The sequence below is a fragment of the Periplaneta americana genome, chromosome 9, assembly GCF_040183065.1.
Source record: "Periplaneta americana isolate PAMFEO1 chromosome 9, P.americana_PAMFEO1_priV1, whole genome shotgun sequence".
Lineage (NCBI taxonomy): Eukaryota > Metazoa > Arthropoda > Insecta > Blattodea > Blattidae > Periplaneta > Periplaneta americana.
In genome coordinates, this window is record NC_091125.1 from 85,205,814 (window position 1) to 85,231,695 (window position 25,882).

The 25,882-nt window shown below is 37.4% G+C and overlaps 1 protein-coding gene across 2 annotated transcripts in view; it reads right to left on the reverse strand.

The window, feature by feature from the left end:
- Window positions 1-1,610: 1,610 nt before the first annotated feature.
- LOC138706171 (alpha-(1,3)-fucosyltransferase 7-like) overlaps window positions 1,611-25,882 on the reverse strand; it is a 229,378-nt gene continuing 205,106 nt past the window's right edge. For both annotated transcript variants that reach the window (XM_069835175.1, XM_069835176.1), the window contains one exon: window positions 1,611-11,174. In XM_069835175.1, the coding sequence (XP_069691276.1) occupies window positions 10,718-11,174 (457 nt within the window). In that variant the 3' untranslated portion in view covers window positions 1,611-10,717. The remainder of the gene's footprint in view (window positions 11,175-25,882) is intronic.

Genomic DNA, 25,882 nt, shown 5'->3' on the forward strand with positions numbered 1-25,882 from the left:
TTTTGTGTTACGAGATGTATTTACTTATGCAGTATTTTAAATATATCGAGAGTCTAGAAACAAATGCAGATTTGACTCTAGCTTCTTCTAGTAGCAGTTATTCAGTATGTTGTGACCTATTTGATCGGTTTGCGAAGAAAGAGGAACGTCCAGTTAATTTGCTGCAAAAGTAGACTATGTAATAGTAATGAGCAAGCTCCGGATTCTTAGGTTCGAATCAATTTTGTTGCTATCTCCTTACTCTCGAAATATTGCTTTTCTTATTCGTTTTATGTAGCAAAGCGTGTAAATTCAATATGACCTAAAAAAGACCTAATTCGTAGGTTAGGACTTGGAGTGTCGTAAAGAGAGACAATCTTTACCAAGCCGTTGTAATATATTAATAGTATGTTGTTTATTTTTATTTTTTTCCCGTAAAATTATATAAATTCCTAAACATAAGATTTAAAATCCTAAATCTTAAAAAAAAAAAAAAAAAAAAAAAAAAAAAAAAAAAAAAAAAAAAAAAAAAACATAATTTTAATTTCTTAGAACCTATAACTTCTGTGCTTGGTAATGAGGTACGTCACAGGCTTTATATTTTTATATTCTCATCATTCATATCTTTGCCTCCCCAACTTTCAAACCCACCGTCCGCTACTGCCACAATGCCGATGTAGGCTTCAATTGTACACCATACGACATTCAGGCTATGCATAGGGTTCTTATAAATAAATTGTGAGTTCCTGTCTAGTAACGAAGATTCTGCTTATTAACGAATCGGTTGAGGTGGAAGTTTGTTTCTGCCTGAGCAGACGTAATTGTCTCATACTGCTACAAAATTCCAGGGAATGTCTTGCAGAATTGTAGCCTACTTCGTTTATCTACCGGCCTCAGCTCTTGGCTCTTACAATTTTACTTGGGAGAAACTTTAAATCCATCTTCACAATCCTATGCAAAGAAGTGCGAAATATGCACAGTGTCCTTGCATAGCAACGAACCAATCGCTGCGGACTCTGTTGCAGTCACACATACTCGCCGGACATTTTCAAGCGTACGAATTGTTTCACGGGGTCTTCATGCTTTCCATTGACAACCATAACACTGTTCTTCACAGATTCACCCAAGTGTACACCGTCCTTATGTCTAGAATACGACAATGACGTTTCTCCCCATACCGCAACTCTCGTTGGACGACAGTAATAGTCATCTTCACGAATAATGGCTTCCGCAGCCCGGATTGTGATCTCCACCGACCGATTCATGTGTTTTAAGTAGGTTATTTTACGACGTTGTATCAACATCTTAGGTTATTCAGCGTCTTAATGAAATGAAGGTGAAAGTTACCCAGCATTTGCTCATATTGGGTTGAGGGAAAGCCCGGAAAAGAGCTCAACCAGATAACTTGCCCCAATCGGGATTCGAACCCGGACCACCTGGTTTCGCTGCCAGAGGCGTTAACCGTTACTCCACAACTGTGGACTTCATGGCGTATTAAATGGCAGTAATGTGTGTTTTGTTTGAAAAAAAAAACAAAAAACAAATGACGCCATTGCATTGCTTCCGATATGAAAATGTACTATTTGTCACAGCTCACCTTGTATAAAAAATATCAATAAAATATGACGAATAGTTCAGGAAAAAGCGTTAGCTGTTGTTGCAGTAATTGTAATGAATGTATTTTTTACGAATAATGCTGCTTAATCATCAACGTATATTCTAATATATTTTGTTGGGGTAATTTTGTACATGGTCCACAGCTATGGAGTAACGGTTAGCGTGTCTGGTCGCGAAACCAGGTAGCCCGGGTTCGATTCCCGGTCGGGACAAGTTACCTGGTTGAGGTTTTTTCCGGGGTTTTCCTTCAACCTAATATGAGCAAATGCTGTGTAACTTTAGGTGCTAGCCCCCGGACTCATTTCACCGGCATTATCGCCTTCATCTCATTGAAACGCTAAATAACCTAAGCTGTTGATAAAGCGTCGTAAAATAACCTACTAAAAATTTGTACATAGAATAGAAGATATGTAAAGACACTTTTTTTTTTACATATGGAGTACTGGAAACGTTTATTATCTTGAAAATCTCCTAAATGTATTCTTGTGAATACAGTACTTTGTATTTATGTCATGTAACGAGAAAGTAAAGAAGAGATTAATTTATCATAGCGAGGGGGGTCACCCTGTATAAAGTGACCTTCAGTGGCAACCGTCCTTATTGAGTCTGTAATTGAAACAATCCGCGTGATTCAAATATTAATATTAGGAGGGACAACAGTGTCATAAGCATATAGCTTCTTTACATACAAAATACTCTAAAATGATAGCAAAATTCTGAAGATAGGAAGAAAACAACTTTTTCCTGGAATATTAATTATACGTTTATTTCTTTTAGTCTAATGTTTTGAAGTGTGATATTTCTACTAAAATCGAATTACCTTCTAAGAAAAAAATAACAACGGATATGGCGTGAAGGTCAGATCGTGACTTTTTCCCAGCATCCTCTCACGTATGAATCCCAGTAGATGTCAGATGAGATGTAACACGGAATCTAGATGTTTAATAAGACAATTTATATTCAGCCATACAAAAAGCGCTCAGACAGTGAGTGGTGTAGTAAGACTGGTTAGTTAATGCATGACACCAGACGATGGAGATGACGAGGGAGTAACAATCATAAAACAATTACAATAAATTGTAATGATATTTATTGCATGTTGTGTCAGAGACTCAGGACGTCTCTTTGTGTAAAATAAACAAGCGAAGTGTTGTTGAGCTTATTGCCATAAAACACACAGTATTCTCCAGGCCGCTGAAAGAGGAACATTATTGGCATTGAAAATTCTTTGAAACTCTATACGAAGGGAGTATTAACATTCGTGAGCACATTAAAGATCAAACATACCGGCACTCGTTCTGAAATAAACGTTTTTTTTTTCATTTGTTCAGAAAATCTCCTTTTGCGATCGACACATTTATGCACAGCATATTGGATAATTTTATTGATCTCTCAATTAGTGGCCTCGTATCTTATCTTTTATAAAACTCCTCAAGGGTGCCAGATTCGGACTGTATGGTGTTTAGAGCAGAATTTTCTATCTATTTTTCTTGCTCTCTTCTCACAGAAATGTACAATACGACACCAGGCGTTGTTTTCTGATCTGAACGTTTATCACTCGTGCGATGATTCTTTTGAGTGAAATTGTTAAAAATTGGTAGTACGTTTGGTAATTTATTTTTAGTAAGATTACATACACATTAATAATTTTCTTAAAATTTGATAATTTTATTGGTCTTGTAATTGCCTTTCAAAATGATGAAATTAACGTCAGCAAATGTTCTGGTGCTCGACGCTATTCTCTTAATTCTCCAGTTTGACTATTACGTAGTTTTATAGTTTAATTGTATGTCTCTGTACAAAAATAGTAATTTCAATAAATGCCGGTAATATTGTTTTGATTTTTTTTAAGTCTCCTTAGAGTTTCAAGTGAACTCATTCTAATAATAGAAATTGTATATGGCTGCAAAGGAATGGCTGAATATATTATACCCTTTGTAAGTTTTTCTATTACAGCATTAGTTACAAATTGCATCTGTTTTATAATAGATGAGATGTGAGGCCATTACTTCGAGAATAATGAATTTGTACAAACTGCAGGTCGTTACTTGTGGGATATGGGAACGAAGTTACATTGTAAGGGCATTTTTTTACTTATTTGAAAAGTGGCAAAAAAATTCGTAGATCAGACTATGTTTTTGTAGAAAAGGAGGGAAATGTAAGAAGATTAATTGTGTAGCTGATACGTGAGTATTCAACCATCTGTTCAAACTTAACATCTTCAAACTTTCGGAACTGCCTATAATTTGTAAATATTAAGTCTCAGCACATGATGGGATATCCAGGAATCTGTTTCTGAACACTCACCGTGAAAGCCTAAGTTTTTATAGGTAAGACCATTATTTCACAATGTGTTGCTATGGCCCTCTATTTACATAGTGATATGCTAATGATTTTTGGTATGACGTATGCACGAAAAATAGTGATTATAATGATCATGAAATACTGTTTGTTAAACTTTGATATTACGACAAATGAAGTATTAATTATATGCCTGTAAATTTATCCCGTTCCTGGCATCTGTATAATGCAAGGAAATTAAATACCACTGCACGTATTCGAACTTTACCTATCTACACAATATGAACAGTTCCATCACAGTCACTGTGCATACAAGTTCTCTTTTTACCAGCAGCATAAGATTGCCGTTAGTCTTACGGCTAGAATGTGTATTTCCAAGATTTAAGAGCTGAGTTCCAATCCCGGTGACTTAACGTTTTCTTCACATATTTCATTTTCCCCGGCCATCATTCCACCAGTTCTCCATTGGCTGCCATCCATAAAATGAAGCAGAGGAAAAAGTCGTACTTTCATCTACGGTGCTATAGCCGACGGCAGGTACAGCAATTTACCTATTCTAGCGAGGTACTCGTATTTAGTCCACTGTAGTAGGGATGTCACAGCAGAACAAAAAAAAAAGGAAGACAGAACTCTTTGCTTCAGGAAGTCACTGTTCTGGGAAATAAACTATAATTCATAATAATTATGTACATGGTTACATTAAGATGTGCTGCACTAACACAGTCTTCATTTGCACTGAGAGAGATTAATATCTCTTTATTTATCTTAGAGCACTAAATATCTTGCTTCCTCAATTAATCCGAAATGTCTAGCATTTTCTCTTCGGAACCAAGCACATAAAGACTGAACACAAATAAGGCACAGAAAAAATAACTTATAAGTAAAATGCGTAGGCGAGTGGTGCTGAACAATGAAAATATGAAGATATTTTAAAAACAAACACTGCATTGATAGTTATAGCAACTTGGAGTTTTTGCTTAAAGTGAGCTACATACGAACTACATCTAATCTCAAACTTGCAAATGTATCTCTGATTTTACACTAAGGAACACACTGTAGGGCCATTCTCTGTAAATTCTCTGACGTACCGGTATATTGCTTAGAAAACGATAATTTAAAATGAGAAATTTAAAGATATTACATCTGTTGTTTCGATTTCAAGTTTATCTTCTTGTTTTACTACATTAGAGTATTTTATGTAGGGTTGAATTTCTAACGATGTTAGGATGAGGTACACGCTTGCAATGACCTGCAAATGTCATATGCCGTCGGAGACATCTGATCGAAAAACAGGAAATTTTGTGGGTGAGAAGCAACCGATAGTTTCTTTGCAGCCATCTCTACTTTTTCTACTCATAAAAATTCTAATTAAATTTGTTTCATATACCAAAAACTTAATTACCAAAGTCATTGAATAGAAATTATTTCGAATGATTCTTATTTTAACTTTGTTTGAATTTATATTTTTGTGTGTCTGGTTCAATTTTGTTGGATTTTTAATACTGCATTCTAAGTCTACTGCACGATCCTGATCTACTCCATTTCCTACGAAGATTGTGCTAATGATTTTTGAAAACGCGAAAATTCCGATCTTATGGCTAGCATCTGACCACAGAATATAACATCAAATAGTTCGTAAAGTTACTTCAATTAGTATATTTATTGTGAATCATTGTATTTTATTTTGTTTTATCGATGTTTAAATTTCATTTAATTATTACAAAACGTAAACGAGTCATATAAAAATATAAACAATTTCTAGTGTTTTAAATCTACAGCCCATGTACTACATTCAATTATAATTGTGCGGATGAAGAATTGCACTGACATAGCATGACCTGCAAACTTTGAAAGTCAGTGTTCTGATAGGAATAAAATCTAGAATAAATATTATTTTTCTCATCCGAGGAACATAGAATTTCTTTACTCTCACATCGTGTCCTGTCGCGATCTCTGATTTGTATTAATTTTTCAGTAATCATAATTATGTCCTTCATTCTGGCTACAAATACAACTGACACAAGTTTAGTTTCGGCAGGCAAGCAGAGATGAGTTTTCCTCCCAAAAGGAGTGCATGTCTTGTGTTCGTCTTGTATTGTTCTGAGCGATAGTCTTGGATCATGCTAACCATAGAACTTGTGAGTATCTCTGTTTTAATGTGTAGCAAAGGTTCAGAATCCTTATGGGAGAATGGAACGGATTAAATTCCCCGATGCTTGAAGACAGATAATAAAAATGATGGTGATATTGGTGGCGATGGTAGATATAGCTCGCGCAAGGAACGATTACCGAAAAGCAATGGTGGCGTTGCTGTCTGTTTTGACGTGTGTATGTAGGCACGCCAAGGGGGAGAGAGATGCAAGCCAATGGAAGTACTGTCTCTTCCAAGAAGATGAACAGATGAGGACATCGCTGTGGAAATAAAGAACGTAGCAAGAGAAAAATTGGAAGCTAATTAAACGCGCAACATATGTTTACGAATGAAATAATAATACTGTGCGATACAAGACACTTATTCACATGCAAAGGACAAACTAAAGTCGTAATGTAACTATCACAACGCAAGACTGATTCTATCGATGTCATTTTTCTTTCGACTATAGCCTACTCTTGAATATCCTTCAAGCTATCTCGTGACCTTTCCTATCGCCCGCTCTTCCTTATCGCATTGTTTGATTCGGAAAACTGTTTAGAAATTGCTTCATAATTTAGTCTGCCGGATCAGATTTGCATTATTATAGCATGCAGTTCCTTTTATATTTTCCACTAAGTCGTATTTCAAATGATAGGCCTATATCCTCGGCTTACTTCTAAAAATCTTAATTTTTCCGGAACGTCGAAACCTGTGTATATTTTTAAATGCGTCTGCTGATAATATCTCCTAAGTACATGCAAATGTTTGTACGTGTATATTTTATATGCATAAAAGTTGTTAGCTGGGATGTAAAAAGAATAAGAAGTTATTTTGTTCTCTTGTGCCATTTTTTAAAGGTAAGCCAACGATATGATGACTAAACATTTAATGCAAAAAACAATATTTTTATTGCTACGTCTCTTGATATCTTGTGTCGGTACGTCTGAGATTATTGGTGAGTTTGTGCGTTAAGGTTATCAGAGATATGGTCCAATACTAAAATGTCCAAAATACGAAAATGACCATAATGTGATAACGACCAGATAAGTAAAAGGTCCTAATGGATAAAATGTATTATTACATGAAGTCCAAATTAAAAATGTCCAGTCTAAATAGAGGGTCAAAATTCAAGACGTCCCAACTGGAATTAAATATGCTCCAATTGTGAAAATGCCCATTTTGAAGAAAGAATGTTCAAAATATTCCATTTATGATTGGCCCGAGAATGTCTTCGTATTGTATCGCACATCTCGCGCACACGCACCTCATTTGCATGTAGTTTTCTGATCGATCCTTTTTCATTACAATTTCTCGAAATTAGCATTCGGCAAACATCGATCATCTGATTTTCTGATTGCAAAGCCACATATATAGGTCAAATTGGCAGAACATTTGTTACAAAATATAAAGAACATAAACAAATTTCACACAGTAATAGGGTTCAATCAGCATTCAACGAACACATTTCTAACAACCAACATTTCTTTACGAACATAGAATCAGATATGACTATCCTGCATGTATAACATAAAGGTCAAACTTTAAACATTCTAGAATCCATAGAGATTTATAAAGACAAAATTACAAATAAAAATAATTTAAATGATAAAGCTCCAATTGACAATAACATTCTCATTGATCTGTGTACTGTATTGCTTTTCAATTTGACCAGCGTAGTTATAACACACGCCGCATTCAGTCGCCTACCCACACCGGCGTCATTTCTCAGCGAACACCAGCTGATTAGTCGTAAGTATTCATTCTGTACTATGGCCGTTTGCAATTTTAAACACATTATTAAACTTCAGTTTCAACATTGTAATTTTTGGTAACATTGTATCAAGAGATTATTCTCCTTACAGATGACCACTGAAGATAGGACCGCACGTCTTGAAACATGTATGGTTTAAACATGATTTTCAATGTGTGTTTTATACTGTAATAATTATATTGTCTTTGTATGTTAAATTGTTTAATCAGAAGAATTTCTACCACAATGACGACAATAATTTGTAGTTCCAATTAATTTTCTGAAAGGTAGTGGTAGAAGTTGTTTGTGTAGGGTCTATACGAGTAGAGGCATTGGTTTATTCTTCTGTTTCTATAATATAATTTCATATATTGTGTTTTCTTTGAAAAGTTCACTATTCAACGGAATTTGAAACAGATTTGACATTATAATAATCCGTGGCGCCACAGCCCTTGAAGGGTCCAGACCTACCAGCCGGTTGTTGGCCTCACGTTCACATGCCGAAGTAGAGGTAGACGATCATCCAACCAGAATGGAGGAGGTATCGTGTGGTTAGTACGATGATGCCTCTAACCTTTATAGCTGGCTTTCGCAACCGGATTTCGCTTCCTATCGTAGCTCCCCAAGTTCATCACGATGCTGGATGGGTATCGGTCCCATACACTGGCCGAAATTTCATGAGAAAATTTCTTTCCCCATAAGGACTCGAACCAGCACGCATTCCGTAACGATTTCGTAACGCGAGTCCTAGACAGGATGCCCTAGACCACGACGCCACGGCGCGGGACAGATTTGGCATTACTATATCAATATAAATAATGAATTATCATTAACAATGTATTCTTGAGTTCAATGACTTGACTATGTTACCTTGAAATCTTTCCTGTCTGAACTTTTTTTCATTTAACGTATTAAATATTGTATTTAATTGTATTCCTGGCGTTTTTACAGGTTTGTCTATTGAACATCTCTACTATGGATTCTCTGCTTAACCTCCACTTTTATCCGACATTGACCTACACACCACTGCGGGTAGGGATCGTAAATTAGGCATCTCACAAATACGAGTCTCTCTTCTCATGGTATGGCCTTTCAATCATGGAATAAATTCCTGGACTATTACCCCTCTCTTTGTTTTGTAGTATGGACATTTTACATATTTGGACCTTTTCCTTTGGACCTTGTCTGTGGTAAGCTGCGTAAACAGTACATGCCCTTTGTCTACCTCATTTCATTTGGGCTTTTCACTTATCAGCAGTTGCCTTTGAGACCTCATCTAAATGTGTAGCTTGTAGCACGAATTATTTCTATTCGTTGTACTCGTTTCATTAGCTACAGAAAATATTATATAACAAGTGCAAATCTGGCTTTCAGGTATAGCTCCCTGTAAAGCAGACTTGAATAATTTGAAGGGAAAAATTGTTTCGGGACCGGGTATCGATCCCGGGACCTTTGACTGAGCGCGCCAACGCTCTACCGACTGAGCTACCCAGGAACTGCACCCGACACCGTCTCAATTTTTCCATTTATATCCACAGACCTCAAATGGGCTAACAAGACGCCAGAAACCCAACTTTGAGTCCCTGTAGGTCCTTTAACAGAAAAGCACAATTCAAGTCACACAGAGTTTGTGTGCGCTCAAAGTTGGGGTTTTAGCGTCTTGTCAGCCCATTTGAGGTGTGTGGATATGAAGGGAAAAATTGAGACGTTGTCGGGTGCAGCTTATGGTAGCTCAGCGACTGAGCTGAACGTTGCCGTGCTCAGCCAAAGGTCCCGGGATCGATACCTGATCCCAGAACAATTTTTCCCTTGAAATTACATAACAAATGTTCATTAATCTGAGAAGCCTTGAAGTGGCTGTAAATCTATTAATAACTAATAAATAGCGCACTACATACTAAGTACATCATTTAGTTTTGTGCACTCGAATGAGAATTTCTGCATCCATTGCGCGATTCACTAATCGCTGTGCACCACTTTTTAGTAGCGATGTGTATTTTCGGCTAATATAACAAGAAAAATCTGTTTTCAGTTCATTTATCTCTATACCATTAACTTAAGTTCAGTTACTGTTTAATGTAGTGTCTTCTAAACTTGAATGTTATCAGTGGCGTGCTGAATGTCACCGATCGATATACGTACATACACGCGACACGTAACAGAAGTTAACGGCTTGCTGTCACTTAGAATTGTTTGCACATCACAAATATTTTTTGCGTCTTTCGTACACACTGAAGTCACTTGACATATAAGTTTTTCTGCCTGCACATAACTGACAGTTTCATTCTCTCTAACTTCATATGAAACAAGTTCTTTTGTCAGTAACATAATTTTTTCCGCAAACAAACGATATACAATATCTACAGTCTTTCACTAAGTACACTAAAATAATATAAGAGACAAATGTCGCTATTGCCACTAACATACTTTTACTAGATTCATCTTCGCATCACTGATATGTTTATATCCTTCGTAAGCATTGGAGTCACTTAATTGAGAGTTCCCTCTCTGTTTCCAGAGGCGTGCTATAATTGAGAATTGTTATTTGTCACTGATGTTATTATGTTCTCCGTTAACACGACAGGAAAGTGTTCTACTATAATTGGAATGCTACTCGTACATTACTGATGATTTTAAATTCTCCGTATAGCTTGGAGCTACATCTTAGACAAATCTTTCTGTCTGCACATCACTGATAGTTTTTTAGAAGTAAGCAAAATATCACTGTACCAATACGCGGAAATTTGTCTACCACTAGGAGCATTAAACACAAAAAACGTACAATTTCGAATTTTTTGTGCGTTTTTACCTCTCTTGTGTTGGTATGCTTGTCGATAAAAACATTATTGTATAGTGGTATGGCGAAGTTTTGCTCGGCTTGTGCCACGCAGTCACATGAGAGAGAAATCCGCCTGCTTTCATTGACGTGCTTCTCTTCAGATTACAGGCTCATAACAGTCTCGACCACTGTCCCAAAAGTCCTCTAGATGTTCGTACACCTTAGGAGAGGGATCGTTGTAGTTGAGGGCCTCGCAGAGTCTGCAGTAATGGTACCCCGCAGACTGAAAGTAGCCGTGTTCATTGACGATCTTGAAGTGCTTCTTCCACTGGAAAAAATTGGCGTATTCGGACGGCGAGTCTCCCAGGTACATCAAGTAGCGGGCTAGACTGGCGGGAGACGAGAAATTGCGCACGTGGATGTAGGACCTGGGTGGCAGCAGCCTCGCGCAGTCCTGCAAAGAAGCTCCCATGATGACGGGCACTGCGCCCTTGTGGTACGCGTTCCACCACGCCTTCTCTGTGATGTATTCCTTGCAGTCCCCGTTCTCGAAGGCCAGGTAGAATTTGTAATCGTTGAGGCGCGGGCAATCCATTTTGAAGTGACCTTCACACCTGCAAGAACAGCAATTCCAATTTGCAAAAACTTGTACAGTAGAATTTCGATAACCGAGGTAATGAGGGATGAGGGTACCTCGGATCTGGACTATACGGAGATCATAGGAAAAATTGCAACACACGAAATAAAATCAATGAAACTAAAACTAGGATATTTTATAGCAATTTTATACAGTGTTATGACTCATATTAATTGTTTTAGTTAAAAAGAAACAACAGTATTGACTTATTTTTTAAGAAGTCCTTAAGCGACTTCTGCTTCAGGATGTTGCATCGTTTTTACGCGACAATGTCACGCCATTGCTTGTGACAGACGCGGACTCGGGCGGAGGGGATCCACATTACGGCAACAAATATGCGCGTGATAGGTGGCTCGGATTTGCGAGGTTCTACTGTATTTGTTAATTATTGTATTCGTTCATTCTTGTGTCCAGAAAGTTCTTTCATCCATTTGTTAGTTCATTCGTCCATACGTCATTTTATTCGCCCGTCCCTTAGTTTATTCTTCCGTCTCTTAGATAATTTTTACATCCCTTAGTTCAGCCATCGGCAAATTTTTACTCACGATGACATCACTAGACCCAAGTCGCAATGCACAAGACGTAATATTAGTCGAGGAGTACAGAACTAGTGCCATGCAATGTTCGAACATGTGAGGGGATGTCGAGATACTACAAACTTCGCCGTACTTCATAGGCATTCCAACAATACATGGAAGTGAAGTGTGTAAACTGAAATAACCGAGTCTATTGAAAACCGGTAAGAGGCCTTATGTTCGGTTCATGTTTGCCGAGTCTCTGTAGAAGCGAAGCTCCCTTTGCGTTTGTTCAATCTTCCTCTTTCCTTACATATGTTCGGTGCCTTTCTCCCTAGTTTCTCTTCTCTCTTCGCCTTTATGCTTTAGCTGCGTAAGGATATCGGCACATATCTTGCGAACTTACGCATAGTAATGAGTATAGGTAACTTTTTCTGTTATTAATATGAATAAATATTCACAAAAATATACGTATAAATAAATGAAACAAAATATATTAAAAAACGCGTAGGTCTATGTTCAAAGTACCGACTACTATTGTACAATGTTCAAACATGAAAGAGGAAACCAAGACATTGCAAACTTCGTCTTATTCCGCATGAAAAACTAATCCAAGTTACGTGCTCAAATCCATAAGCGGTTTAAAATAGTCGGACTAATAAAGACAATCAAGACATTACAAACTTCGTCTTACATCGTATTTAATATATAAAAAAAAACTAATAGCAAGATCTGTGCTAAAATATGAAGGAGTGGGAATGGAGGACAGCGAATATTTTTATAACAAGAAGGAACAAACACGACAGGCCTTCTTTTGCAGAACGAAAATCGACAAACTTGAATCGAACATAGTGCTTGTAATACACGTCGCTAATACTTTCATCATCCGTATAGTCACACAAGTATTGTGTCCGAGCAACTGGGATTAATTTGAATATTATGTTAAGATATTGTAGCTATTTCCTGTCGGTAATTGGTATAGTAACAACTGTCATGTATTTTTAAAACATAATGTGATGTACCTATGCATATGTACTGTACGTATACTTCTGTTGATGTTTAATCATATTTTTTGTAATAAAAATTATCTGTCTTTACATCTAAATAAAATTTCACAAGAATTGTTCTAAAATCTTTATTCAGCTAAAAGCATGATGAAGTAGGAGGGTAGGAGAAGCCAACGAGCGTCAAAGGCACAGATCATACAAGGTCCAAGTCCGAGCGAGCTGTGACAGAGTCGCTTCTTCAAAGCAGACTTCGGTTCTTGTCACGCTCGACAAACTTGAACCGAACATAGAGCATGAAATGCACGACACTATACAGAACACTCCGTTTGGATCCCAGTAGCGGACTCTCAACACAAGCATCTGACGTATACTACACAGTAATGATTTATAGATGAACATTCGTTAATATTCGTCCATTTGTTTGTTCACTCGTCTGTTCGTTAGACCACTCGTCCGTTCGTTTGTTCACTCGTCTGTCCGTTAGATCATGTCTCTCTCTCTGTAATTTTATTTGTCCGTCCGTTTGTTTATTCATCCGTTCGTTAATTCAGTCGTACCTCTATTAGTCTATTCGTCCGTACTTCAGTTTATTCATCCGTATATTAGTTTATTCGCCCGCCCGTTTGTTCATTCGTCCGTCTGTTAGTTTATCCCACCGTCCGTTACTTAATTCGTCCGTCCGTTAGATCATTCTTCTTTGTCTGTTCATTCGTCCGTCCGTTAGATCATTCTTTGTTCATTCGTCCGTCCGCTAGATCATTCTTCTTTGTCTGTTCATTCGCCCGTCCGTTAGATCATTCTTCGTCTGTTCATTCGTCCGTCCGCTAGATCATTTTTCTTTATCTGTTTATTCGTCCGTCCGTTAGATCATTCTTCTTTGTTCATTCGTCCGTCCGCTAGATCATTCTTCTTTGTCTTCATTCGCCGTTCCGTTAGATCATTCTTCTTTTCTGTTCATTCGTCCGTCCGTATGTTAGTTCATTCATCTGTCCGTTAGCTCATTCTTCTTTATCAGTTCAACCTTCCGTCCGTTAGTTTATCTGTTTCTCCGTTAGTTCATTCGCCTGTCCATTAATTCATTCGTTCCTCTGTTTGTTCATTCGTCTTCGTTGTTCCTTTGTACAGTAACATTAATTTCTTTTCTAATTCCTTTACTCAATCACTCATTCAAGGTCGATGGGGTGGTTCAAATGAAATGTTCAAGTGATCTTCTTTTGTATCTCTGGAGATTGTAAGATATATAGGTATGTGCGGATAAATGAGACCTCGTTCACACGGATGTGATACAGCTATGTAGTTGCGACGTTGTAATCTACTCACCGTGAAACACAACAAGCCAAAGTCGTTGCAGGTCTCTTTGTGGTTTCCTTTCAACGATTACGATGTTTTACAGAAGATCAATAAAAACAAATCCACTGTCATTAAAAAGTTATAGCTTCTCTTGCAGTTTTTGTACCGTGTGAAGCCTGATTCTGTGAACAGAAACTGTGTGCTCCCGACATCTTGAAACATTGGTAACAGACAAGCACGTGTTACACTTGATGGTATGATACTGAGTTTGGAAATATTGCTACACTTTATGAACCATTCATGTTGCATGTTTAACTCACATTTGAAGAAATAAAAATGTATTAATGCACATGTGAACACTATTTTCAATTAAGAAATAGAAAGAGTACAAAAAAGGCAAAAAGAAAGCACTATCACATTACAAAAATAGAAGTAGATTCATGCTCATTGACGAAGACAATCTACGTCCTCTTTGCTGAATCTCATCCAAATTAGAGTACGAGATGCGTTTGAAAAGTTCGTGCTCTTACACGTAGATGGCATTGAAAACGTGTCAACAATGCCGCCATTGATAACAGCCATTTTATATTAGTTCAAGCACTAAAATCTTAATTTTTTGTTGATCGCATTTTCTCTAGTTTAATTTTGAAGTTAGTGCGCCGAACAGAATGGCAAAAGTGGAAAATATCGAGCTTCATGCTATCATTAAATATTTCGTAAAAAAGGAATGAGTCCAACAGAAATTAAATCAGACATGGATGCTACACTGGAGGAATCCGCTCCAGCGTTTTCGACTGTGAAAAAATGGGCGGTACTATTTAAACATTCTTGAGAGGATATGGAAGACGACCTCTGCAGTGGACATTCAGTAACAGCAACAAGTGAAGAAATCGTAAAAAAAAATCCACGATATGGTATTGAATGACCATCGATTGAAAGTGCGGGAAATTAACGAGGTTATGCGTATCTCAACTGAACGGGTGCGCCACATCTTAGCCTGTCTTGGTCATGTCCAATGTTTCCGCGGTCGGTTCCGCGTTTGTTAACACCGGAACAAGAGCACGGCCGATATCAAATTTCGAGGGATTATCTGGCTCGATTCGAGAAAATACGCACGATTTTTAGGCTGTTTGTGACCACTGATGAAATCTGGATTCACTACTACATACCAGAGACAAACCATCAGTCGAAATAACGGAAGCAGAATGACTCTCCGCCTCCAAAGAAAGTAAAAGCTATTCAATCGGCTGGGAAAGTAAATGAAAGTGAAAATTCGCGAGAAGTAGCCGTGGTATGGCCAAAAAGAAAGTGTTGTTTCATCACGACAATACACCTCTTCAAACGTCTGCAATCGCGGTTGCTAAACTACACGAACAACGGTTCGAATTGTTGCTGCACTTCTTCTATTCATGGTTCGAATTGTTGCCGCACTCCCACTCACAAGATCTCGTACCCTTAGACTTCTTTATTTTCCCAAAGCTCAAAACTCACTCCATTGGAAAGGAATTTTCGTCAAAATGGACTCTACTAGTTTATCAGTTGGAAGATTCAATTTCTTAAGTAGTACTTTTAAGCTACCGTATATCGCCGATGTTAGCAAAACAAGCGAAGGTAATGACAAGTAGAAATGAATTTAAATGTGAGCGGGAATATTTTTGTGAAGTTACAACGTCTTGTAATACAGAAAAATTTGCACTGTATAAAATATTTGTCAGTGACACACATAAAACTTCCACCGAAAAAACATTTCAGTTTGACTTTCAATATATGCAGCAGTTAATAATAAAACGTGATATCTATTTGTTTTGTAGGGTATATTATGGCAGATAGAGAGCTAGAAGACAAAAGATGAGGCGATAAAAATATTTATGTTCAAAATAAATAGGTTCTATCAAATTGTCAGGACAGTAAAAGGTACGCCAATGAATAAACTACAAGAAAAATATATCTAGACCTACTCTAAATTTTATAAAGTGACTGTTATTCCATCTTTATGCTTCGGAAGATTTTTTTAGACCAATAAGAGAAGAACTGGGAATCGAAATAAAGTGCGTAAAAATTAAATATAGCTGCAGCCTGTGCGGAATGTAAGGCACTGGACAACCGAAAATAATAAAAAATTAATGACCAAAACACAAAGAATACAACACCTTAACAGGCATTGGAATTGATAATTCTGTCTAGATAAATTTGGTCTCACCACTGATACTGCTGGTTACTATTATTATTATTATTATTATTATTATTATTATTATTATTATTATTATTATTATTATTATTATTATTTTAAAAAACTTGGCCATATTTGAAAGAACATTCCAGTATTTGTATCTTTTTTCGTACATATCCGGGACCTAGTAATAATAATACAAGCTACCATTAACATATAATTTTCTTTACACGTTGTATATTATTCTCTTTTTCGCTGCGTTCTATCTCTAGTAACACTGATACGGCATCGCTGATAAACAGTTGGCAGTGCATTCCAGGACTCGCGCTTGTGGTTGCTTGCCCTCGGGGTCACGGGCTCTGCTTGCCCACTCCAACTCACACTACAATGTAATTTTCTTGAGATTTTTTTGTGCTGTCCACTGTTTTTGATTAATAGCAGAAACATTAGCAGGCAAATGTAATCAACCGCAGAAGACTGACTGCTAGTCTGAGGGCCGGAGTTACACTCTCAGCGGGGGCTGGAGTACACCCAGTCCTATAAAAAATGGAAATCCACGGAATGCATAACTTTAATCCATAGTTGCCAATTTAGTTAATTTTCCATTAGATCTGGAGTTTTTCATGAACAAGCTGACAGTTGAGAATTAGATTCAGCGGTTGCAGAGAAATGATCGCATTTTCATTATACGAAACTACAAGAAATTTAAGGCTCGGATTACTTCTCTTGCAAGGACTGCGGCAGTCTAACTCGATCTGCAGACTTTTACCATCTTCGGCGATCCTGACCTTTTCTGTTCTGTCGTGCTTCTCCCCTCTCATGTAGTAACTATTAGGTTACGTCCATTTTCGACTTTCCCCTTCAAAATTCTCTTAACTTCCTTCAGTGGAACGGCGAACCGCAGAGTGAGACAAGTGACCAACAAGCTTGGATTTCACATATTCAGTTTCTCTCAGCCCCAAATTCCTTTGCAAGGACGCGTTTTCGCTTACCTTTCAATTTTTCCTCCTCCCATTTCGCCAATGGCATTGCTTTTACGTGCTGACAGTAATCTAGTGTAAGAGACTGTCAGTAATGTGATGTATTTTCATTAGTTTATTTCAATTGAAGGGGTGAGAATGAAATAATTCATAGCCACACTTTTAACAGAAATATTTTTATGCGAATTCATTTCTTACATGTATTGGGAAGATACTAGTAAAATATTATAAAATTACCCAACAAATAACATAAGTACACTCCGAAGAAGTTGTGATACTGCACCTAATAGCATTGGATTCTAAACCTTTCATACGCTATTCTGTAAAATTTTGTCTGCGTCGCTTAGGACTGTATCATTCTCATCCCTTCAATTATTTCAACACTATAATCTAACACAGTTTATCTTATTATGCTGGATGACATATAAAGGAAATAAAATACAGAGCGAGTCAAACTTAAGTTACCGGTAATCTTACCGGGTCACGAGGTTGCTTTTCGACAGTTGGCGCGTTGGGATTTCCCCAGCCTCTTGGTCACTTTAAGTCGGCGACAAAGTTTGTTAATGCTTAACATTGTTAATCTCAATCATTTGTCTGAACTGTATTGACAATTGTTTTTTTTAACCATGGTTGAATACACAATACAGTAATGCATTTTCCTCGCTAGAACAAATGAATTTTTGAAAGGAAGTACGAGTTATGTTTACGCAAGTTTCGGCTGTGTCTTCGAGAGACTGCACAACCATCGAAACATCGTGTTGTTAAATTACTCAATAAGTAGTGATGAACAGGTTTCGCTCTCGATAAAGAAAAACTTCGTCCGAAGTGTGCTATAACAGAACAAACACTTGAGCCTAATATATTGTAATGTTCTGTAGTAAGGGGTCTTATATTTCTTAAGTTTCATCTCTATAAGATGCCGATGGTTCACACAATTTTGTGAGACTAAGAAGATACCCTCTTTACAGGTAAATCAATTTTCACAGAAGCAAGGTTAATATATATAGAAAGGAAGGGTTGTGCCTTAGTCTAATTGTAAAGAACAATAAAATTTTATTTTTCATATCACTTTTAGATTCCGATTTTAGTTGATATGAAAACGATGTTATAAATTATTACAATATACGAATATATTATATCTTTTAATTTGTAAAAAAAATAATATCCGCTTAAAACTTCTTATTTTATAAATGGGATCATATGTTTTACTTTGAGATTATAAAATTCTGTTTTTGTGCAATATAGGAAACGAAAGTTCACCTTATTATTTAGGAGCGTAGTAAATTATGTTTCTCTTTTCAATAGACCTAATAGTTCAAGAAAATTAATACATTATATATGGTAATACCATTCGTGAAATGATAAAAGAACTGAGCTGTAACGAAACGAATAAAATAATGAGCAAGGTAGAAGTGAAATAACGCTGCAGATTTTCAGAGGGAATAACTCATGTTGTATGTAACGAAAAAAAGTGCAATAACATATTAGGCCTAATGGAAATTTCATAGTTTTCTCAGAAAAAAGTTTAACAAATGTTTAACACCCTTTTATTCGGCAACTGTTGCGAGTAGGATCGTGACTTTTGTCCATATCGATATAAAATCGAATAAAGAATAATTTATCCCTCTGGCGTATTTCAGTGGCGTGGACGGTTTTCCTGTAAATTTAATTTAGAAACCACATATTTCAAGGCACTGAACGTTGTGAACAGATTGCAACGTTGTATCGAGAGAGGGAGGCTCGCGTACGGAGACAGACCTGAATTCCTTGACCTCTTACTTCTTTATTACTAGAAGAAAGATTACTGTGTTAGGGCGATGTTGCAGGATTGCTGAAACTTCAAACTTAATTTTCTAATTAACCGTGCACTTAATCACGAAACGTAATATAGGTTTCCTATTTCTTTAAGTGTACCCTATCGCTCCTTTCAATCTGCAGGGTTATTTCACTTCCACTCTGTATACTGATACGCTATGTATCATCTTCGTGACATTTGTTTTTGGAGGGAATTTGAACTCGTGACCACTTAGTAGCCACGGCCTCACAAGATTTGGCCTCCTTGGTGGCCACGGAAGTGCAGATGCGCACTCTCAGCAATAGAACGTCACGGAATGAAGTGAATGATATACTTAATCCAGGGTTACGGTGTATGTCTCTCATCATCTGACCAAATCCACAGAGCGGTGACACATTGCCTTCGGCTCTGTGGGCATGCGCTTATCATACTATGCAGGCCATTTGTATTAACTTCAGAACGAAACAAGGCATTTGTACCAAAATATTTCTTACGGGTTCATTAGCCTCATTGGTTAATTATTTTAAGATCCTAGTTACATTTAAATTGCATAAAAAATTGCAACAAAATGTTTCATGTACTTACTGTATACAGTAGGATATAACGATGGTTTCCAAATTGTTCTTCTCGGAGACCGTTCTCGAAGGATCTTAAAGCTATTGCCACTCACCAATCAGTGAAGTTATGCAACGTAAATTACTGTCTACTATGAATTATGGTTCACTATTAGCCGAACAGCTAGAGTGTAGACTTTCCACGCTAGCAATCGGGTTCGAGTCCCTTAAGATCCAAGTGGAATTTGTGCTAAAAAAGACTGTCTTTTGTGGTAAGTTTGTTCGGGACACTCCCACTTTCCCTACTAGTATTCCACCGTTGCTCCACTAATTATCGACAGGCGGTGCTATGTAGTTTGCCTTCCATGACGCACCGAGAGCAACGCTTACGGTGGCATAAACAACTACAGCTTCGGCGTATCCCACATACATGAGAACTCCGGTGAATAGCGCAAAGTTAAATACCCATCATAAGGATAAGAAAATCTTCTGTTGAGTTTTCGCAAACAAGTCCATAAATGAAGAATTAGTAGCCTACTTTTATAGATTATTATTACACATTTAAATTACTTCTAGATTTATGTTACTTTTAATATAGGCTATAGCATATTTTGTATGCAATAATAATAGTACTAGTAGTAGTAGTAGTAGTAGTAGTAGTAGTAGTAGTAGTAGTAGTAGTAATAATAATAATAATAATAATAATAATAATAATAATAATAATAATAATAATACAGGGATTTCGGAATCCACTAAAGATCCCAACCCATAGTTTGTGAATCGCTGGTTTAGAATAAGAAGTCAGCCGTCGTCTTAGACGATCTATTGCTTACCATACATATTACTGGAATCGAGGTTAACAGAGTGTTGTGTTGGGTTGACTTGTCTTGGCTTTACGAGAGCTTGACTCAGGACGGGTCCGTATATTTAAGCAAGCTTAAACCCAATGTTCGCCCTATATATGCTATGATTTCCTGACAGGTAGTCTAGATGGCATTCGCGAATCCGACGCAGACAGGTGCACCATCCTACCTTAACTCCTAATAAGCACGAGGGGCGAGCCCTAAGCCCTTCCTGCCATTGTAGGCTGACATGTGGTCAAGCCAGCCCAGCCCCTGATAAGAGCCAGTTTCCATCCACAGACGAGTAGTGTGATAAGCCCCACGGCGGGCCCGGAGCCCCAAACCCTTCCACAATCAGCTTTGGAAACTCGTGTTGCCCCCAAGACTTCACCTCAGCCTATTTTTAATTTTGCAAATGATAGATGAAATGAGGGGGAGGTGGGGAGTGTTGGTGGTATGACAGAGGGAAATGGAAGTAGGCCTACCCCGTGGAAACTCCTCTGCAACATCTGCTTTGTTCATCACAAATTCCATCACGACCTGGCCGGAGATCAACCCAGGTCACCTGGATGGAAGACCAGCGCTCTGGCACTTAAGGCACAGACGCGGAGATCATACCTTGCTAGATATAGAGTACGAAAATTTTAAGTCTGGATAATATTAGTCAAACGTTTTATTTCAGTTAGAACGCTTGCATCCTTAGTCAATTTCCACAAGACATAAAATCACTTTGTCTATCAATTCGTAAGCCCTAGGCAACTTGTAAATTGTTAAATTACGTTGAAGATCACTTTGATTTCATCGTTATTTTGTTACTTGGTTAAACAACCAATTTTACCTATCACTCGCCTTACGATTGGAGAAAGTCTTGTAAAAAAACCTATCTGATAATCAGCCCAAGTGGGAATGAAACCCACGACCGAGCGAAACTCCGGCAAACGCGGAGCGCCTGAGCTACGCCAGTGGCTGATCTCATATGCTTATGGCGAATATTGAAAAAATTTGAGGGTTGATGGGAAATGACAGCTGCATACATAAAATATATTGTTAGTAGAAAAGAATGAATAAACGGCAGTTCGATATTAATCAATTTTTACTTTCTCTTGCATTGTTTATTTCTTTTTCATTTCTCTTATTCTTTTCCACACTCTTTTTCTTTCTTTCTTTCTTTCTTTCTTTCTTTCTTTCTTTCTTTCTTTCTTTCTTTCTTTCTTTCTTTCTTTCTTTCTTTCTTTCTTTCTTCACCTCTCATCTCATTTTCCAATAGGCCTACTCTGTATTTCGTTGCCGCGCAATTCAGCCTTTCATTATTGTTCATTTCACTCTTACATTTCTGTCTTTTTTTTCTTGTGTCATATTTTCTTGGCGTTTGTTTTTTCATTGTTTCCCTTTCACTTTCGGTTTCTTTCCGTTCATATTACTTGTTTGCTTCATTTCCCCTTTTATTTTCTTTCTTCAGTCTCTCACTCGTTATTTCTTAACTTCTTTCCATTTTCTTCAATCACTTACGTTTTTTCCTTCTTCCTTCCTTTTCTTACCTGCTTGCTTATTTCTTTGTTTTTTTTCTTTTATATGTATTTATATCCACTACTCTTTTCTGCATACCCTTTCATATCCTTCAATTTTGACGTGTAACGTCTATCTACATTAATAGAAAAATTAAATGATTTGGTGGAACAAAAACTACACTGGTCGGCATGGAAATGCCTACGTCGTCATATCCGATAAACCTAACAGTATGAACGAATCCATTCCAATACACAAGTGAAGTTCGGATATATACATAATCTACTTGGAAGAGTTTATTACAATTCTTGGGGGGGGGGGGGGAGATTGCGATTTTTAAAAAAGGTACGGTGCTTGACATGGATGCAAAACAGACGCGTAGGCCTACACAATACATGCGTGTCTATAGAAAGTTAATATAAGCTTGGCATTAGTTACATACAGATGGATAAATATCAATAAGAATATTTACAGCATAGTCTCGTGTGCTTATATACAGTATATCAGTTAATTGACTGTGGCTCAAAAAGTTATTTACCGTACTTCTCCTTTTAATGTAACCTACATTCTTTTTAATGCAAAATTATTATTGGAAGGTTGATTGTTACCACTAACTTATTTTATACTGTTCATTAGACACAGGGGTGTATTTCAGGTCTGGTGGGCCATGGCGGCACCAGGGTACTGTTTTTCGAGGTCGGGCGGCACAAGGGTACTATTTCTCAAGGTCGGGCGGCGCCAGGGTACTTTGGTGATTTTCATATTATCGTAAAATGTTGCATTTATAAAAAATTGATATTTTATTCATATTTAAACAATTTCATAGTGAGGTATATTCCTCAGACCTAACAGCTTCTAGTATATCTAGATCCGAACCCATGTATTTTCGTCTGTATTTCATAAGTATTCCTGTGATGATGATGATGATGATGACGATGATGATGACGATGATGATGACGATGACGACGACGATGACGATGACGATGACGATGACGATGACGATGACGATGACGACGAAAACAACTATTACGGGTATTTAGCCTACTACAGAAATTCCAGAGCCAGGGCACTCTTTAGTTTTTAGGTATACCACTGATTAAACACACTTAAATATTACAGCAAATTGTATTTATTTATCCTAATTCCGTTACCTTAATTCCTATATAGACGTTACACGCAATCATAAGGATTTCCTCAAATCCCCGTTTACGGTACTTTTTTATTGTCTCTTTTGAAGAGTGTCCCAACAAGAACGCGGGATTTAATAATGTGAATAAATGCAATAAAAACAGATACCAGAGAAGATAGCAATACCGAAAACCCAACAATAAAGTAATTCTTGGTACATTGCGCTATTATATTGTTGTTGATTTGGCGGCGCTGTTATCTATTCTGTTATCTGTTTTTATTGCATTTATTCACTCTAATAAATCTGGCGTTCTTGTTGGTACACCTTTACTGAGCCCGTTTTCTTTGAAATAAATGCACGCTTTCATTGTCGTTTAGAATACTTTTGTGGCCGTGTTCGAACCAAGGATAATTAACTGCAAATATCTGTAAAACTACTCGTATGTGTTTCTGTATCTAATTACTCGTTTGGAATAGCAACACAATGCTAAATAGAGAGTACGATGGGTGCTGTGCCCCAGGCAGTGTGCGAGCGGTCGGGACGCCAAGTCGTGATGTTTAATCGCCACAGCACCAAACAATCCCGCAGAACAATATGGAATTACTCCGCCACGAACCCAACAATTTCGCGTGAACTCGGGGACGTGGGTATACGGGTGAACGCTGGCTCCCGCCTTCCGAGACAGAGAGGCGAAGAGGAACATAATGCGGGTGGGAATAAAAATTAATTGATATTGAATATTCTTTCCTTCTCGGCCTCACAGGCAGGGGTGAGTCTTGCTTCGATATTCTGTGAACTTTTTTCGACATTACACACACTTGTCGTAGGCCTACACATTGTAGAACCTTCTTCATATGGGTCCTATAATTGACGCAAATGCAGCAGTTCACAGCACCGGGTTCCTTGCTTATATGCCTCTAGCTACGTTCCCAGTGGATGTCTCATGGGGTTATGGAGGCCTCTAATGGATGAAACAGAATACTAATTTTTAAAGGTGGCACGAAGGTCGTAGTTTTTTATGGACGTGTCATCAGACCACCATAATAAATTATTTAGATTTAGACTTAGTAGACAGCGAAGGATATCACATCGACAACATATAAACATCCATATCCTAGGAGATTTCGAACTCAGAATGCCTAAATGAACGCACAGGGCAGAAATGGAATTAACTGAAGTATCGGAGCATGTGAAGTGGACAGACAGAATAAGAAGTGAAGCTGAGTTGGAAAGAGTGGGTGAATAAAGAATGATGCTGAAACTGATCAGAAAGAAGAAAAGGAATTGGTTGGGTCACTGGCTGAGAAAAAACTGCCTACTGAAGGATGCACTGAAAGGAATGGTGAACGGGAGAAGAGTTCGAGGCAGAAGAAGATATCAGATGATAGACGACATTAATATATGTGGATCATATGCGGAGACTAAGAGGAAGGCAGAAAATAGGAAAGATTGGAAAATGCAGTGAAAGACCGCCCATGGGCAGAACACTTATGTATATATGTATGTATGTATACCCTCAATGTATTAACTTATCAGCAGGAAACTGCGTTGAATGGTCGCCAGTCACACAGTTCATGAAAGACAAGGTGATGATAATTTATTAATATTATTAGTAATTAATCATTAAATATAGAAGTGTGCTGTCTGAAGCGAAGTCTTTGGCGCCATATTGACCCAAGGTTCAAGGAGTTGCTTACTTAATTATTCTATATTTGGTACCGTACTCTAAGTATAACGGCGGAATAGAAGCGTCCAATTTTAAAAGGAATAATAATGATAATAATATTATTATTATTATTACACCATTATTACTACTATATTTAGAAAGTCGATAGTAAATGACTCAAACCAAGGGAAGGGGATATTATAATGGAGAGAAAAACATTTAAAACAAAAAAAAAGTCCACGTTTTCGGTATATGAAAAGGGTATCAGAATTAGTTAGAACATATAAGTAAACTGAAAGTCTATAGCCCTTTAGTCTCACTGCGAGGTGCGTCATCCCACTGAAAAATCTTAAAACGTTTTAAAGGGAAGAAAGTCAAAAGAGGTGAAGAAACATCAGAAATAGAAAAACAAAACACTTCGAGAATTTTTTGCCTTCCCTATAACATAATGAACTTTTAATTTCCACTTTAAGTACTATACTTTTACGTAAGTTTAAATGAACACGCGATGAAACTCTCATTTGGTCTGCATGATATATGAGGTCTGTCGGAATAATAGACTAAATATAAGAGGGAAAGGCAAGAGGATTATCAACACAACGTATTCCTCTCCAGCCACAAATTCATATGCCGTACTTCTGGTAGTGGCCAGCCGTACCTCACAGATAGTCTATTTAAGAGTCGTCATGATCCCGTGGTGCTTCTTATGCAGATCTGTGAGTCGCCTAGAATCCACCCTCACTGCCATCTACCAATCTCTGGACAAACCGCGGGAATACCTCCATAGTGGACGATCGGTTCGACGTCACGAAAACACAAGTTGTTTCCTATTTCTCGAGACTAAGATGATAATGAAAGGATAATAAGCTAATAATTGTTGAGAGTGTTGATAAAATGACAAAAGCAAATGGAAGAAACAAGATGAAAATCCTCACAACCTTGGATTTGTACACTACAAATAGAACTCTGCCAGCGCCGAGATTTGAACTCGGGTCTGTGGTCGTCGTAAGCCAGCGTTCTGCCAATTGAGCTATACATACATACATACATACATACATACATACATACATACATACATACATACATACATACATACATACATACATACATACATGCATAACCCTATTTACATGTATGCATTCATACATACGCACATATGTATATACATACATACTTTCACATTTTTATTGAATGATTGGCCAGTCTATTGAATAATTCATTTACCCATCTT